Source organism: Dendropsophus ebraccatus, chromosome 6, assembly GCF_027789765.1.
Source record: "Dendropsophus ebraccatus isolate aDenEbr1 chromosome 6, aDenEbr1.pat, whole genome shotgun sequence".
NCBI lineage: Eukaryota > Metazoa > Chordata > Amphibia > Anura > Hylidae > Dendropsophus > Dendropsophus ebraccatus.
Genome location: NC_091459.1, coordinates 27,865,118 through 27,881,729, shown reverse-complemented (window position 1 = coordinate 27,881,729; position 16,612 = coordinate 27,865,118). Strand labels below are relative to the sequence as shown.

The following is a 16,612-nucleotide window of genomic DNA, read 5'->3' as shown; positions in this document are numbered from 1 at the left end:
AAATGCCGAAAGCTTGGGTTCGGATGGACTCGAGCATGCTCCAGGTTGGCTTATCTCTAAAAGAAATGTGTCAGAACACAAAGAACCAGTGTAAAAAGTGTTTACTTAGCCTCCATATTCCGCAGATCTCACTCTGATCCATCATCTGTAAATTGTGCTGGAAAAAGAAGTCTGATCCGTATAAGCTCCCCCTGACAATATACTGCTAGTAACGTATTGGTGCCTTCAGAGTCCAAGCCTGGATAAGTCAGAGGTGTCGGAGAGTACCGATGTCACACCAACTCCATGTATAGCTACGGTAGTCTTTATAAATCATCTCATTCATACTTACACAATGACCACACCAAAGACAGATAGGGGAGGCCAAATTATTTTATTTAATTTAAAACTAGCCAATTCATATGGATGATGAGAATTTCTTTCCATTTCATCATTGGAGACTTATTTTTCGGAACATATCCGATTCCCAGCTTTAATTTGTGCAATGTTATACAAATGTGACAAAGTGCAATATCTTTTGAGATACTAGTCTTGGTAAACAGTGGTACTTTTTTTTTTAAGTGCCAAGTTGGATAAAACATCCGTAATGATTAGAGATGAGCAAATGTCGCGCACGCTCTGGTTCAGTAGAACCCGAGCGTGTCCAAGATTCGTCATCTCTGGTAATGATGATGGACTTAAAGTGCTTTCCATTTCATTCAAGGGACCAAATGCTAGAAATATGGGTAATGACTATAGTAAATAGGGATTCATAAAAGGGAAGTCCTCTTTGTTTTTATTTGACTTCAGAGAAATCGTGTCACCTTACGTATAAAAAGCACTTGGGTTTTTTGTTTGTCAGGTCAAAATACATACCTTTATAACAAAACTAAAAATTTACTGGAGTATAAACAAGGATATACACATATTACACTGTGTACACTATTTACACAACCATACAAAATATAATACTAGAGTTCTGTACAGAAATGTAAAATGCAAGGTCCTTACAAGTTCCTGCACAAAAAAAGGAAAGTTCCAAACTTGGAAAAATGCTGGGCATGATGATTGGGTCTGTAATAAAACGTTTCTCGAGAGAGGGCTTCGAGCACCACTTTGGGCGCTTACAACTGGACTTTCAATAGGGCTTTCAGGTGATATGTCATTATCTCCTTACGTTGGTCGGAATGGGGACCATTTATCCCCATCCAATGACTTGGGGGTTTCGGAAGCACACTTGGGGATGGAGGATCGCTAAACTTTGCTCCAGCATAGTTAATCTCTTTTTCAATTTCATCCTGGTTATACCCTCCTTTTTTCATTTTAATATTTTGGACATTTTCCGCACTTGTTAATGGTTTTTTCTCAGCTTTTTGAACAGATCTGTTTGTGATCTCAGAGTCAACAAGAAGCCTTTCAGTCTTTTTGGGGGAATGGCTCTTTAGAGACTGAATGTTACTTTTAGTTTTCTGCTTGTGGAGGGTACGTTGCTCACACCGATGTGCTGCTGGGCTGTGAGAGGAATTGTTCTTATCGGATTTAACAATCTTCTTGTCAGACTTGGATCTTGTTTTAAACACCTAGTTATAAAATAAAACTAAAGTTTACATAAGATATTTACACAAATAAAGCAGTATTTAAAGCTGCATTTAAATGGCTTTTAATCCCCATTTCTGGTGGTTGTGTGGCAGGATCGCCCACCCCTCCCTGCAGGGCCTCAGCGCCGTAATGAAGCTGACCCCAGATCAGTGCTCGATTACAATGGGCTCCAAGCAGCTCATAGTAATCGAGCACTCATCTCATTGATCAATGCAGTACATATGTACTGCATTGATCTCTATGAGAGATCAGTGGAGTTATTATAGAAGTCCTCTAGGGGGCTACAAATTTGTTTGTTTTTTTCCATCAATAAAAATAAAGGTTTAAAATACCTCCCTTTTTCAGTTTTATCAATAAAAGAAATTAATAAAAAATAAACATATTTGATATCACTGCGTGCTTAATGCGTAACTGTCATGTTTTTTTTTTATTGCAGAAATCAGTAGTCTTAGCGATTTTAAGAAACTCTGTAATAGGTTTCATCAGCCAAAAAAGCCTCCTCCTGTACTCAAGGAGCAATCTCCCAGCCTCCCCCCCTGACTTCTTATCTGTGCATTATCAGGCAAACACGTCTTCATTACAGAGAAGCCAGTGAAGACGGGCTCTGCTCTCTCCATTGTAAGCCTATGAAGGGGGGAGGGGCTGAGGGAGATGAGGGTCAGCTGTCTGTAGACTCTCTGGGCACCTAAAACGCTAAATTCAGGTGTCAGAAAGGTCAGTGCTTATCTGGGAACTTACTGAGAGAAGATTGCAGGGTGTTGTGCTGTGCAGGACTGCTCCGTGCTCAGTCACTCCTAACAGCCCCTCCCCTTAATAATGGAGACAGAAATCCTGCTTCATTTGATGTGAGGGGGAAGGCTGGGAGATTGCTTTTTCACTACAGAAGGAAACTCTTTTAGTACATAAAACCTATTACAGAGTTTCTTAAAATCGCTTGTACTGTTGATATTTAATGTTTTCAGAAAAATTACCCTGAAATGACAGTTACGCTTTAATGCGTAAACTATAAAATTAAGACATTCCTGAACTCACTAGGTAAATGGCATAAGCGCAAAAATCTTTTCAAAATTGCAAATTTTTTGTCACATCAAATTGACCAAAACATAAAAGTGTTAAGAGCATTTAGTTTAAAAACAAAACAAAAAAAAAAAAAAAACAGCAACAAAGAAAAAAACTCTTCAATCCTTTTAAAAGCTGTCAAATAAAATAAAAGTTACACAAATTGCCTATCATTGGAATCGTATTCACTTGAGGAGGAACATAATGCATGACAGTTTTACAATAGAGCAAAGGGCGTAAACCAGAACCCGCCCCTCCCCCATGAAAAAAGTTTTTTAAAAATTTTTTCCGCACTAATTTTTTTCCTGGTTTCGCTGCATGTTTTATGAAAGAATTTGTTTATTTCCAAGTACAATTGGTGTTGCAAAAAAATAAGAGCTTAAGAGAAAAAAACTAAAGGGCAAGAATGAAAATTGGCCTGTCAGCAAAGGGTTAAAGAAGGTTTTGTTCCAAAACCATGGCTGTATGCCTGCCCCTTCTACATAAGGCCAACTATAAAATAATTTCCTAGTAATTATGGAGACCTCAATACTGCCCTAGCACAGGGCTACACAAACAATCTCTACATCCATTACCAACACTCAAGCCATGTAAAAGACACTAGATCGGTGCTTGTTTACACCGAGCATTGGGCCGTGTAATAATGGTTCTTATTAGGGATGAGCAAATTTACAGTAAGAATGAAGCAAATCGCTTAAGCGGAATTCCGCTCATCAGGCTGCAGGCTTCGAAGTCTGCTCCACTCAGGGCCGCTCCTCCCCAAGTGCTGGAAAAAAGATGGATCTAGTCCTGGGAAACTGGGAGAAGCTTCCTAGGACGGGATCCATCTTTTCCCAGCTCCTGAGGAGGAACGGCACGGAGTGGAGCAGACTTCAAAGCCCCGTGCCCAGTGAGTGGAATACAGATAGGAACGAAGAGATTTGCTTCATTCCTACTGTAAATTTGCTCATCCCTAGTGCTTTTATACATTCTAAACCAAATCAATGAAATCCTGATAAGGCTGGGTTCACACTTGCAGCAACGTCACATCACAAAACTAAGACAGAAGGGCCATTTAACAACAGACAGCAACAAATCGAGACAATTCCATGGACTTCAATGGAGTCTGTTTGGTTTCCGTCTGGTGTCTGTACATTCTGCAGGATTTAAGGGGACATAAAATTACTGCTTGTAGAATTTTTTTTGTCCACTCAGAACCTGCTAAACAAACGTACGACAAAGGTCCTCGACCATTACTTCGAGTATGAATCTAGCCTAAGATTTACACAAATTTATAACTGAATAAAAAAATAGTTAGCCAGGGATGGTTAACATGGCTCATGTATGGTGTCTGTACGCTATAGTCGCTACGTACATTGTACTCTAAGTACAATAAGTACAAAGATCTTCTCCCAACCCTGGCATTGACTTTACTTTCCGACACTATGGACTGTTGTGTTGCAAGTGCTGTAGTCCCTTCAATATTTACTAACACTTGTGCCTGCGAGTGCTGTACTATTAGTAGTGGTGATGCAAGGGACTACAGTGTTATCCCATTCAAGTGAATAGCGCAATGCTGCAGTTCCTTTTTAAGGGTACAAACCCACTTGACGTATTTGCTGCGTGAAACAGTCTTAAAAATAAGCAGGCAAAACGCAGGTTGGCTTTATACAATTGTTCTGCGTTAAAATACGCAATTGCGTATTTTTGAAGCGTGAAGCTACATGCGTTTTTCACACAGGTTGTTAACAACTAATGCTTTGCTAACAACAAGCTTCACGCTTCAAAAATACGCAATTGCGTATTTTAACGCAGAACAATTGTATAAAGCCAACCTGCGTTTTGCCTGCTTATTTTTAAGACTGATTCACGCAGCAAATACGTCAAGTGGGTTTGTACCCTAAAAGTACAGTGTGTGCAAGCATGAGCGCTGGTAAGCATTGAAGAGGCTGTGGTGCTCCTACCAGCCTTTACATCACCCGTCATGTTTCAGTACATACGTAAGGGTTTATGTCTGTTTCACTGTAGGTCCCAGAACAAATTATGTAATCAAGGCCTTAAAGGGGTATTCCAGATAACAGAATTTTTTACATTTTGCTTGGGACGCATTGAAAATATAAAAGCCACATACGCACCCACCTTGCTCTATCGGGATTCCCCTGTTGTTATCTTCTGTTCCCCTACTAAACACTCTGGATGCTTCTTCTGAAATGGACTTGTCTCGGCAGTGACGGCCCCCCGCGGCTAATCGTGGCACAGAAATCCATCTCAGAAGTAGCAGCCAGAGAGTTCAGCAGGGACCAAAAGACATCACAGGGAAGCCCCTGAGGGAGACAGGTAGGTAAGGATGTGCTTTTATTCTTATTTTCACTGTGTTTTCAGCAAAATATAAAGGATTCTGGCATCCAAATGACCCCTTTAGGGTTTGTTCACGCTGTGAAGACTTCAAGTGAATTCTGCCATCCAATATCATTGAATCTATGGAAAGGGCAGGAATTTAAGTGGAGGCCGTCTGACCGAATCCACTTGAAGTCTCCACACATATTCCGCAGTGTGACCGTACCCTCAGGAACCCCCGCCCACGGACTCCACACCGAATCCCGCCTGCTATCTCTTTGAATGGGAGGCCTTGTGTGCCTCCACTCAAAGAATTAACATGTCAATTCTTTGAGCGGCGAGGCCTCCCATTGAAAGTAATAGCAAGTGGGATTCAGTGGGTTCCTATGGAATTTCGGTGCTGATTCTGTAGTGTGAACGGGCTCTTATATAAGTAATACTGTGTTCCCCCCCCCACTTCATTTCATCAGTGGACAGTGTCATGTAGGCGGGGCTCTATGGCAGTTGGGCCCATCTCCTGGCTGGGGAGAGCCCACGTGCTGTGAAGCCCCGCCTACCTGACACTGTCCGCTGATGAAATGAAGCGACAACAGGTCGTATATAGCTGCGGTACACGGGCTCCCTGGCTATGGGATGAGCCCGGACACACCTCTCTCCGGAGCTGTCTGTACTGCGCGGCTCTGGCGGGCTGCGGTTCCCCGGTACCCGGGCTGGGGCTCCTGGCTCCGTTCTCCGTTGATCCCCTCTGCAGCGGGTTATGGTGGTGTAGTCGGGTTGGGAACGGGGTCGATCTGACTTTATTCTTCCTCCTCTTTCTGCGTCCGCAGCTTGTCGCTCTGCTCACACTGCTCCCCCGCCTCCGCCCGCTGCCTCCTCCTCCTCCAGGTTCGGACATGACAGCTCCGTGTCACCGAGCGCACACAGACGTAACGCTCCAGAACAACGCTGCGCCCCAGCTGCTTGTGTCACCTTCCAGTTGTTGACGATCTGCCTGCGTCCAGCTTGTTCTCGGAGATAGACCGCTGTGCCGTGCAGACAATGACGGCCTCGGTGGTTACTGCACAAGATGTCGGCTCGGGGGCTCCCGCCTCCACTGTTGTGTTTTTGTTTCGGGCTCCGCCTGCGCGCGCTCCTGAGGCGCGTGCCCGCGGCCTGTGAGGAGACGGCGCGTGGTGCGCGCCCTCTGTGGCCGCCGCTGCTGTCTCATAGCTGATCCTACGGTCTGTTCTGGAAGATGGACGGCTGCGCATACACACATACACTTATAACGCCATGACTGTGACTGTACATGCTGATCTCCAACACAACCCCTTATCCTGAGGTATATGTTACCTCAGGCAGGGAGAAAGCCATGAACTAGTCATCTGGGCTGTGACTAGTCACGGCTCTCTGTCCTGTCATGGGTGATTGACAGTCCAGAAGGCCCGTCAATCACCGATTATCGTCAAGGAGGATTTTCAGCGGCTTCAGGCCATGCAAAACAACGTAAAACTACAGCCTTTGTTTGAAACGTCCGCTGTTTAACATGTTCTTCTGACTGATAATGCTTTATCAGCAGTAGGAACATTATTTTATACCCATAGATGTCTGCTGGCCGTATGGGCGTGAATGAAAATCAATTAACCATTGACTTTCATTCACACAACGGCCAGCAGAACTGCCACACAGTGTGCGAACAGTCTATTTTGTACAGCTGTTGTTCGCTAACAACGGCCGTAGAAAATAGGCGCTGTGATTTTTTATTTTTTTTGCTGTCGCAGTGAACAATGGGCGTAGTTGATGCACTATGTGCACGACAATGGCCGTTCTATTTAAATCAGTAGAGGTCAATGCATTCGGAAATTTAGCTGTTTTGTTCAATGACCACTACGGCCATAGGTTTCCAAATACAGTGTGTGAACATAGCCTTAGGGCAGGGGTACTCAACAACTTTTAGTGAAGGTCCACTTACCGGGGTCTATTGTCAGGTGAAGGTCCAAGCTGAACATCAGTAGGAAACGTGTTTTGTTACTTTGTCACAAACGTTCAACTATTTATATACAGAATTGCTGCTTATTAGCGGGAAAACTTGCATTTTTTTCTCTCTCACCAGGCCTTTGACATTAGCTACAAAGGGGGTGACTGCCCTGGTAGTATATAGCCCCCCTGTTGCTCCCTCAGTAGTGTATAGCCCCCCCTGTGCGCTCTCCTTCAGTAGTATATAGCCCCCTGTTGCTCCCCCAGTAGTATATAGCCCCCCTGTGCGCTCTCCCCCTGTAGTATATAGCCCCCTGTGAGCTCCCCCCAGTAGTATATAGCCTCCCCGTGCGCTCTCCCCCTGTAGAATATAGCCCCCTGTGAGCTCCCCCCAGTAGTATATAGCCCCCTGTGAGCTCCCCCCAGTAGTATATAGCCCCCCTGTGCGCTCTCCCCCTGTAGTATATAGCCCCCTGTGCGCTGCCCCCCAGTAGTATATAGCCCCCTGTGAGCTCCCCCAGTAGTATATAGCCCCCCTGTGCTCTCCCCCTGTAGTATATAGCCCCCTGTGAGCTCCCCCCAGTAGTATATAGCCCCCGTGAGCTCCCCCCCAAGTAGTATATAGCCCCCCTGTGAGCTCCCCCCTGTAGTATATAGCCCCCTGTGAGCTCCCCCTGTAGTATATAGCCCCCCCTTGCGCTGTACCCCTGTAGTATATAGCCCCCTGTGAGCTCCCCCCAGTAGTATATAGCCTCCCCGTGCGCTCTCCCCCTGTAGTATATAGCCCCCTGTGAGCTCCCCCCAGTAGTATATAGCCCCCGTGAGCTCCCCCCAAGTAGTATATAGCCCCCCTGTGAGCTCTCCCCTGTAGTATATAGCCCCCTGTGAGCTCCCCCTGTAGTATATAGCCCCCCCGTGTGCTGTCCCCCTGTAGTATATAGCCCCCTGTGAGCTCCCCCCAGTAGTATATAGCGCCCCTGTGCTCTCCCTCCAGTAGTATATAGCCCCCCTTGTGCTTTCCCCCTGTAGTATATAACCCCCTGTGCGCTCCCCCCAGTAGTATATAGCTCCCTCAGTAGTATATAGCCCCCTGTGAAGTCCCCCCGTAGTATATAGCCCCCTGTGCGCTCCCCCCAGTAGTATATAGCCCCCTCAGTAGTATATAGCCCCCTGTGAGGTCCCCCCTGTAGTATATAGTCCACCTGTGCTGTGCGCTCTCCCCTTGTAGATGCCCCCCAGACAGAAAAAAAAAAATAACAAAAACAACTCACCTAGCACCTCGTTCCCCGCTGCGGCTGTCTTCTTCTCTTCCCGTCGGTCCGGCCCCCGGCTGATACGCGCTCTGTAGGGATGTCCCGGGGATTCCCCAGCAGAGCGCGCATCAGTGACCCCAGCGTACGCTGCCGGCCTGCACTTCCGGGAAGGACAGGCTGGCAGCGTACACTGTGGTCTGTGGTGCGCGCTCTGCTGGGGAATCCCCGGGACATCCCCAGAGAGCGCGTATAAGCCGGGGGCCGGACCGACACTGCCCCCAGCCCCACAGGCGTACTGACATCTAAGAACAGTACACCTATGGGACGGGAGGCAGTGCGGTGGGGTGCGGGACGGACCGGATCCGGGGCGGTTAGGAGGTCTGACCAGGGGTCCGGACAGCTGGCCTCCGCGGTCCGAGTCCGCCAGTTGAGGACCCCTGCCTTAGGGTGTGAGTCAGGATGTGCTGCAGACAAACGCACCAATTCATGTAATACAAACCTTTTACGAACAAGCTTAGATTATGGATGGGGGCTGAACAGGGTTAAAGAAGCATCCCCCCGGCTGAAGGCTGGCACATATACTTCCCAATGATGATCGGTGTCCCGTGGCGTGGCTTTAGTCCAGTCATGCGGTGCCGTTCAAATTCCATGGGCGCCAACATGACCTTTTTAGCTTCAGCTCTGCAGCTAGAGAGGCCGGAAGTCAGTCTCCAATGCATCTCTATGAGAGCGCTCTCATAGAGATGCATTGAAGACCCTGACTTCCAGTCTTCAATAGCCCTGGAGATAGAAGAGCAGTCAGAACAGCCGTGACGCCACAGACCGCAGGACCGGAATGAAGCCGTGCCGATCATCATTGGTAAGTATGTATCTTTGTGCAGCGGCTCAAAAATAATGTGGACTCCTTTAAAGAGGATGTACCACCTGGTACATCCTCTTTAACCTGAAGCCACGGATCGATCGGCGCCGGCACGGGGAAGCCGATGCTGCGGTCCGTTTTTCGGACCGCCGCCCATTTCCTGTGCACGACGCCGTTCGATCCAGCGGTACGGGCCGGTGCCGAAGCACTGGAGGTCGGCCGGCCCGCCCCCAGTGGGAGGGAATTCCCTCCCCTGTATGCTCGCTCGCTTAGGCCTTATTCACACGTTCCGTAATTTCCGGATCCGAGTTAGTGCACATTGAAGTCTATTGGGCTATTTACACGATCAGTAGCAGAAATGGATGAAAATCAATCCGTAAAAAAAAAAAAGGACATGTCCTAGTGCGGACCGGGTGCGGACCCATTTTTTTTGCGGATCCTCTCATTGAAATCAATTGGTTACGGATTGTTTACGGATTGTAACATGTTGGCATCCGTATTTCCGCAAAAAAATCCGGATGAAGTGCATTGAAAAGCAATGAGTAGTAAAAAAATGGAATTACGGAAATACGGATGGAATACGGATGTCCAATCCGCAATTTTTCACGGGTTGTTCCAGGACCAGAAAAAAATACTGAACGTGTGCATAAGGCCTTAGAATGAATGGAGCAGCGTCATACAGGGGAGGGAATTCCCTCCCACTGGGGGCGGGCCAGCCGACCTCCAGTGCTTCAGCACCGGCCGGTGGCGCTGATCGATCCGTGGCTTCAGGTTAAAGAGGATGTACCGGGTGTTACATCCTCTTTAAAACTTTCTTAACCAGAGTTCCCCTTTAACTTTTCCAAGTGACATACCCAACCCCGCTGATGACTTACCCGCTCAGCAAATCAGTGCAGTGGTGTCCCGCCCTAGGCACTGACCGGCTGAACGGGCATTCCATCAGCTTGACATCTCTGGAGAAGGAGATCCAGTACAAAGGCGATAACAAGCTGAACGCTCGGGTTTCGAATGGTAATTTAAAATGGACTCTGACACAGTGTGGACCTGCCAATGACAAATAATCTCCTGGTTTAAATTACAAACCCAGTGTTACTGTGTTTCCATACACATACTATCTCCAATAAACTAAACAGAAACTTTTGTATACTCAAAATTACTCATTATTTAATGATTAGTAAAATATAATAGTGTTAAAATGTGTAAAATACAAAGGGATCCACATAGATGGAGTATAAAGACTGGGAGTCGGGTGCTGGTCCGTCACTCTGTAGTGCAAGTTGATTCTGCCTTATTAAAGGAGAACTCTGGACAGTGCCCCTTTTTCAAAATGCCCGGGGAGGGGGTGGGTGAAAAAAATAACATCCATTTACCTTCCTAGTGCCCGCATTCTGCCTCCTGGGCCATTTCCTCGTCTAAAGATGTGGCCGTAGAGGTGTGACATCACGTTTTAAAGGGGTTATCCAGCGCTACAAAAACATGGCTACTTTCCCTCTACTGTTGTCTCTAGTTTGGGTGGGGTTTTGAAACTCAGTTCCATTGAAGTAAATGGAGCTTAATTGTAAACTGCACCTGAACTGGAGACAACAGTAGGGGGAAAAGTGGCCATGTTTTTGTAGCGCTGGATAACCCCTTTAAGTCCTGTCTCTTGACCAGGAAGCGAGTAAGAAAGAGGGACTGAAGCCCCAGAATGCGGACACCAGCGCTGGAGCCCAGGAAGTAAGTGAATGTTTATTTTTTTCACCCACCTCCACCCCAGGCATTTAGAAAAATGTCCTTTTTGGAGTCCCCCTTTAAAACATAGAAAAAGATATTAAACAACAATTACAGCTAAATGGTGCCATCTATTTGAGAAAAGAAGTGGCTGCACTAATATTATCAGAATAAAGGTTGCACTAGCAATACCCAAACTGCGATTATAGTAATCAAAATGAAGTCTCCATACTCCTAATGTAACTACATAAAAATATAGAAGGAAACCCACAACACTAAGCAGTTTAAGGGCACGTTCACGTGTACTGTTCTGCTGCAGATTTACCCTTGCAAGTTTTGCAGCAAAATCCGCTGCAATACCAACTACTGTTATGGCCTATGGCTCGACATTCTCGCAGAGGATTCTCATTCCGCTGTGAGAATGTAGCCACTGCCTACTTAACTAATTAGCAACTGGGCCTGAAACAATATAATACCTGCCCACCCTCCAGTCTGTTTTCTGGCTCCCAGGTCACTGACCGTTTGCTCAGACAATCCATGTGCAGCCAACTTGCAGCGTGAAATTTTCAGTGATACGGTACATGTGAATGTACCCTAAATTCATTTGACAATGATCACAATACAAGTAAAACCTAGAAGTGGAATAAGAGTATATTCCTAAAAATACACACAATTGGCACCTCAGCTGCCGCTAGAATGCCGCCATTTTTTTACGCTCTGCCTCCTCAGGGACCTGGCCTAAGAAACTCAGAAAAAAACAATGACTATTTAATAATTTTCTAATCTAAAGACAGCTAGCATGTGAACGCGGACGTCAAGACCTTGCTTCGAGAGGACCGTAAGAGCTCCATGTGAGCCGTGGACTTTATTCATTTCTTCCTCGTTCACAAGCGATATTTTGCACCAAGGGTGAAATGTTTACTACATGTAAGATGTGAAAATTTGCATTTAAAGAAAGAAAAATCGCATTGGCATTTGTAAAGTGCTAGGCAAGAAATAGAAAAAATTCCGAGTGCACTCACCGGTGGTGTAGATGAAATATCCTTTTATTCGCGCATATTAGCGCAGTGTAAATTCATGGGGAGAGGGAAAGGAGGACGCCAACACCTTCCACCAGGGATTACAGCTGTTTCACGCCTACTGATCGGCGCACCGGTGAGTGCACTCGGAATTTTTTCTATTTCTTGCCTAGCACTTTACAAGTTATTACTGAACTTTGTCCGATTGCTGCACCGCATGATAAGGTGGATGTAAGAGTGAACTTTTGCTATATACGCTGCTGGCGAAGCTACTTGTGTAATAGAAGCCGTAGTAGTGCCGACTTGTTTCTATCTATGAACTGACTTGCATTGGCATTTGTGTGTGTATTCACATTGGACATTGTTGCTGGGGTGGCAGGCCCCTAATTTACACGCACTTTGGTATGAGGAAGCGGCAGTTTTTATTTATTTATATTGTAAAGTTCAATGGCACATACTACAGTACAACCCAATAGGCCAGGTAGATGTTGGTGGATGCAGGCTAGTAGCCTACAATCCCTGGTAGAGGTAGAATTCAAGTAGAAAAAGAGAATCTAACATCAGCCATAGATGGTGTCCAAACTGAGAATTTATTGCATCCCTTGCAAAATACAGCAACATTTCGACTAGAGATGAGCAGACAAACACTTGATTTGTGAGGTTCACAAATTTTTGATCAAACTCATTAAGATTCGTGAATCAAACTCTTAACGAATTTCAATAACACAGCCAAACTATAGTAGCTACAGTACTGGGACTATTACAGGGTGATGACTTTGTTAATGCATGTTCTTGTAAGGCTATGTTCACACAACGTGAACATCCGGCCATTCTGTGATCCGGAACGGCTAGTCTCTGCCCGGATCATCGAGGCCGGTACTTAAGTACCGGCCGGATGATCTGTCTGGCCGCAGAGCTCTGATGTGGGCGCATCAGAGCTTCCCTCTGCACACTCTGAAGCAAGCGGCCGGAGCCGCTCGCTTCATAGTGTGAACTGACAGGGTTTCCTACGGCCGCAATTTATTGAATTGCGGCCGCAGAAAACTGACATGTCAGTTATTTCCATCCCCGTACGGGATCCCGGGCCAGAGCGCATACAATGTGAATATGCTCCGGCCGGGATCCCATTGACAGTAAGGCATTGTTCCACCGTGCCAAAAGTACGGCCGTTGTTGCCATCGGCAACAACGGCCATACTTTTACGTAGTGTGAACATAGATTAAAAGTTTAAAATTTTGTCAATCGGCCAGTCAATCATCCAATTGCAGCCATGGACAACAGTGGACCTTGGTGGAACAATGGCATAAAACATATAAACAGGTAGTGGAGAGTGGAGCAACTGGCACCAACTGATTTGAAGCACGCAACGGGACAGGGAAATGAAGGAGAACATCAGCAAAGAATGGTGTCAAACCCTAGAGTTCGCTGTGCTTGAACGGTACAAGGAGATAATGTGGTACAAAGGAATAGCACTCACTGATCTGTAGTATGCAGTGGGTTTATTGCAGAGACACCGAAGACTTTAGCTGGGGAGGGGGAAGGAGTTTAGCAGGTGCGTTCACAGAAGGAGCAACAATTGTTTCACACCCAACACGGTGCTTCCAACTGGCTTGGAACACGTGATGTGAAGAGGAGGTATACACGTAGGTATGAGGTAAGCAAGCATATGAAACAATGTAAAGATAGAATATCAAGGCAACAAAGTATTCACGTCATTCCTTTCATTAAGGCCACTCGGGCCAGTAGCGTCAGGCTTTAAAATCCACAGCATTTCACTTTTTAGCAAATATTTAAGTCTGTCGGAACCGTCAGCTGGAGGATTAACTCTTTCTAAGCCAATAAATTGTAGAAGCTTGGTATCTCCATTGTGAGCTGTTCTCACATGATCTATTAAACGTGGAACTCCCTTGCCCATGCGGACAGAATAAAGCTGTTCTTTAAAACGCAGTAGCGATCAAACGGGATCGGTTTTCTGACACTAAGAGGTTCAGTTTTGCACTGCAAAACACCCTAATGAATGATACAGCAATTGACAGTTTTTATTTAATTTAATGAGGGGGTTTATTAAAATTGCCTGTACTATTGATTTCTGCAAAAACCTTGACTAACATCAAAACAAGTTCTAGCTGCCCTGCAGTCTGAGGGTACTATCCGTCGGTGTCTGAACGAAAAGGGACTCTAAGGTAGGATACCCAGGAAAAACCCACTTCTGACCCAGAGACATAAAAAGAGCCAGGCTTGAGTTTGCCAAAACTTACCTGAGAAAGCCAAAAACTTTTTGGAAGAATGTTCTCTGGTCAGATAAGACAAAAGTAGAGCTTTTGGGGAAAATCCATCAACATAGAGTTTACAGGGAAAAAAAAGAGGCCTTTCAAAGAAAAGAACACTGTCCCTACAGTCAAACATGGCGGACTGCTTAAAGGGACTGTACCATCAGGCCTGGGCTGAAGCACTGGAGGCGGGCCGACCCACCCCCGATGGGAGGAAACCCCCGTTCCTCTATGATACAGCTCCATTGATTCTAATGAAGCAATGTCATAGAGGGGTGGGGGTTTCCTCCCACTGGGGGTGGGTCGGCCCACCTCCAGCGCTTCAGCCCAGGCCTGATGGTACATTTCCTTTAACCGTGTGCATGGCATTATAAAGTCTTAAGACTACTAACAAATTTTGCAGCATAATGTAGGGCCCAGTGTAAGAAAGCTGGGTCTGCCTCAGAGGTCATGGGTCTTTCAGCAGGACAATGACCCAAAACACACTTCAAAAAGCACTAGAAAATGGTTTCAGAAAAAGCACTGGAGACTTTTAAAGTGGCCATCAATGAGTCCAGACCTGAATCCCATAGACACCTGTGAAGAGATCTCAAAATGGCCGTTTGGGACCGCAAGCAATTTGCCTGAGAAGAATTTGCTACCAAGTATTAGGCTGAGGGTGCCAATACTTTTGTCCGGCCCATTTTTGGAGTTTTGTGTAAAATGATCAATGATTTGCACTTGTTTTTCCATTCTCTTTTGTGTTTTTTTCATTGCAAGTAAAATAAATGAACACATTATTACCAAAGCATTTGTGATTGCAATCATTTTCTGGAAGAAATTGAGTATTATTTGACAGAATTGCAGGGATGCCAATATTTTTGGCCAGCACTGTACTGGCAGCGGGATGACAATCCCCCTGCGAGTATATCAGCCCCCTGAAGTGAATGGGCAAGTATCCGCAGCGGATGCGTTACGTGTGAACCTGGCCTAAGGCTATGTCCACACTAATAATAATTTTAATTTATATAGCGCCAACAGATTCCGCAGCACTTTACAATTCTGGGGTACATACATAGACAAAAATAGACTTTACAGAGATCTACATATAATTATCCATACATGAGTGAGGGCCCTGCTCGCATGCATGAGCTTACACACTATCAGGAGGGGGTGCGAAACAAAATGGCAGAGGGGCAAAGTGCATCATTGTTCTTATGGTCCGGGCATCTTTATAAATAAGGCAGTGCAGGTAAGGGGGGGTGAACCTGTCACCATCTAATGCTTGCATGCACAGGTCTAAGTGCTTAAATGCTTGGTGTGTGTGTGTGTGTATGTATGTGCATGTATGTATGTGTCTGTTTGCGTGTGGTGGTGGTGGTTTGAGGGTAGCAGTCAAATTAGGGAACCTGGTAAGCCTGCTTGAACAGATCAGTTTTTTGAGGACACGTTTGAAGCTTTGTGTATTGGAGGTGAGCCTGACAGTCTTGGGTAATGCATTCTATAACCCCAAGGAAGCAGGCTTGTTGTGTAGGGGTTGTGGTTGCACCACAGACAGAGATGGAGATGTCAGGTGGGGGGCAAGAAGCTCAGTCTTAGAAAGGTTTAGTTTTAGGAATAGGGAGGACATAGCGTTAGAGACGGCAGACAGACAGTTGCTGGTGTTCTGTCGAAGAGCGGGGCTGATATCACGGGAGGAGGTATACAGCTGGGTATCATCAACATAGAGATGGTATATAGCTGGGTGATATCACAGGAGGAGGTATACAGCTGGGTATCATCAGCATAGAGATGGTATATAGCTGGGTGATATTACAGGAGGAGGTATACAGCTGGGTATCATCAGCATATAGATGGTACTGAAAACCAAACTTGTTGATGATTTGTCCGATGGGTAAAGTGTAATGTGAGAAAAGGAGAGGGCCCAGGACTGATCCCTGAGGAACCCCGACTGTAAGAGGGAGAGAAGATGACGTGGAGCCAGAAAGTGATACACTAAAGGAGCGGTCGGAGAGATAGGAGGAGAACCAGGAAAGAGCAGAGTCCTTGAGGCCGATAGAGCGGAGCGTGGAGAGGAGGAGCTGGTGGTCTACAGTGTCACATGCTGCAGATAGATCCAGGAGAATGAGAAGTGAATGGTCACCTTTAGATTTGGCGGTGAGGAGATCGTTAGAGACTTTAGTAAGGGCAGTTTCTGTAGAGTGGTGAGGACGGAAGCCGGACTGTAGGGGGTCAAGGAGAGAATTGTCAGAGAGGTAGCGGGTAATGGGGGAATAGACCAGGCGTTCCAAGAGTTTGGAGATAAAAGGAAGATTAGAGACAGGTCTATAGTTGCCAGCACAGGATGGGTCTAGGGAGGGTTTTTCCAGTAATGTAATGTAAGTTCTGTAGTTATCACGGCCGTTGTTGCAGAACTTATGTATTTCTGCAGTTAAAGAGAATCCCGGCTGAAGTGTAGACACATTGTATACGCTCCGTCCTAGCCTGTCAGTGCATAATGGAGCTTGTGGATGGCATATTGTGTGCAGCAGGGAATTGGGATTCGGGTGCGCATGGGATCGCCCAGGATGATCTTCTCTGACGCCGGCCGTTCAGTGACCTGGCTGGGTCACA

The 16,612-nt window shown here is 46.1% G+C and overlaps 1 protein-coding gene across 1 annotated transcript; it reads right to left on the bottom strand.

Moving 5' to 3' along the window:
• Positions 1 to 356: 356 nt before the first annotated feature.
• On the bottom strand, positions 357 to 6,088 carry PNRC1 (proline rich nuclear receptor coactivator 1). The gene is made up of 2 exons (XM_069974730.1): positions 5,603 to 6,088; positions 357 to 1,559 (listed from the first exon to the last, which is right to left on the bottom strand). Exons 1-2 carry the CDS (start codon positions 5,846 to 5,848, stop codon positions 1,104 to 1,106), a joined length of 702 nt encoding a protein of 233 aa, XP_069830831.1. The 5' UTR covers positions 5,849 to 6,088; the 3' UTR covers positions 357 to 1,103.
• Between the last annotated feature and the right edge of the window lie 10,524 nt (positions 6,089 to 16,612).

What these genes read in the sequence shown, in the direction of transcription:
- PNRC1 (XM_069974730.1), bottom strand. Translation starts at nt 5,848, where the DNA reads ATGTCCGAACCTGGAGGAGGAGGAGGCAGCGGGCGGAGGCGGGGGAGC. An exon ending in ACAGACAGCTCCGGAGAGAG is followed by an intron (nt 1,560 to 5,602) that starts GTGTGTCCGGGC and finishes TTTTATAACTAG; the next exon opens with GTGTTTAAAACAAGATCCAA.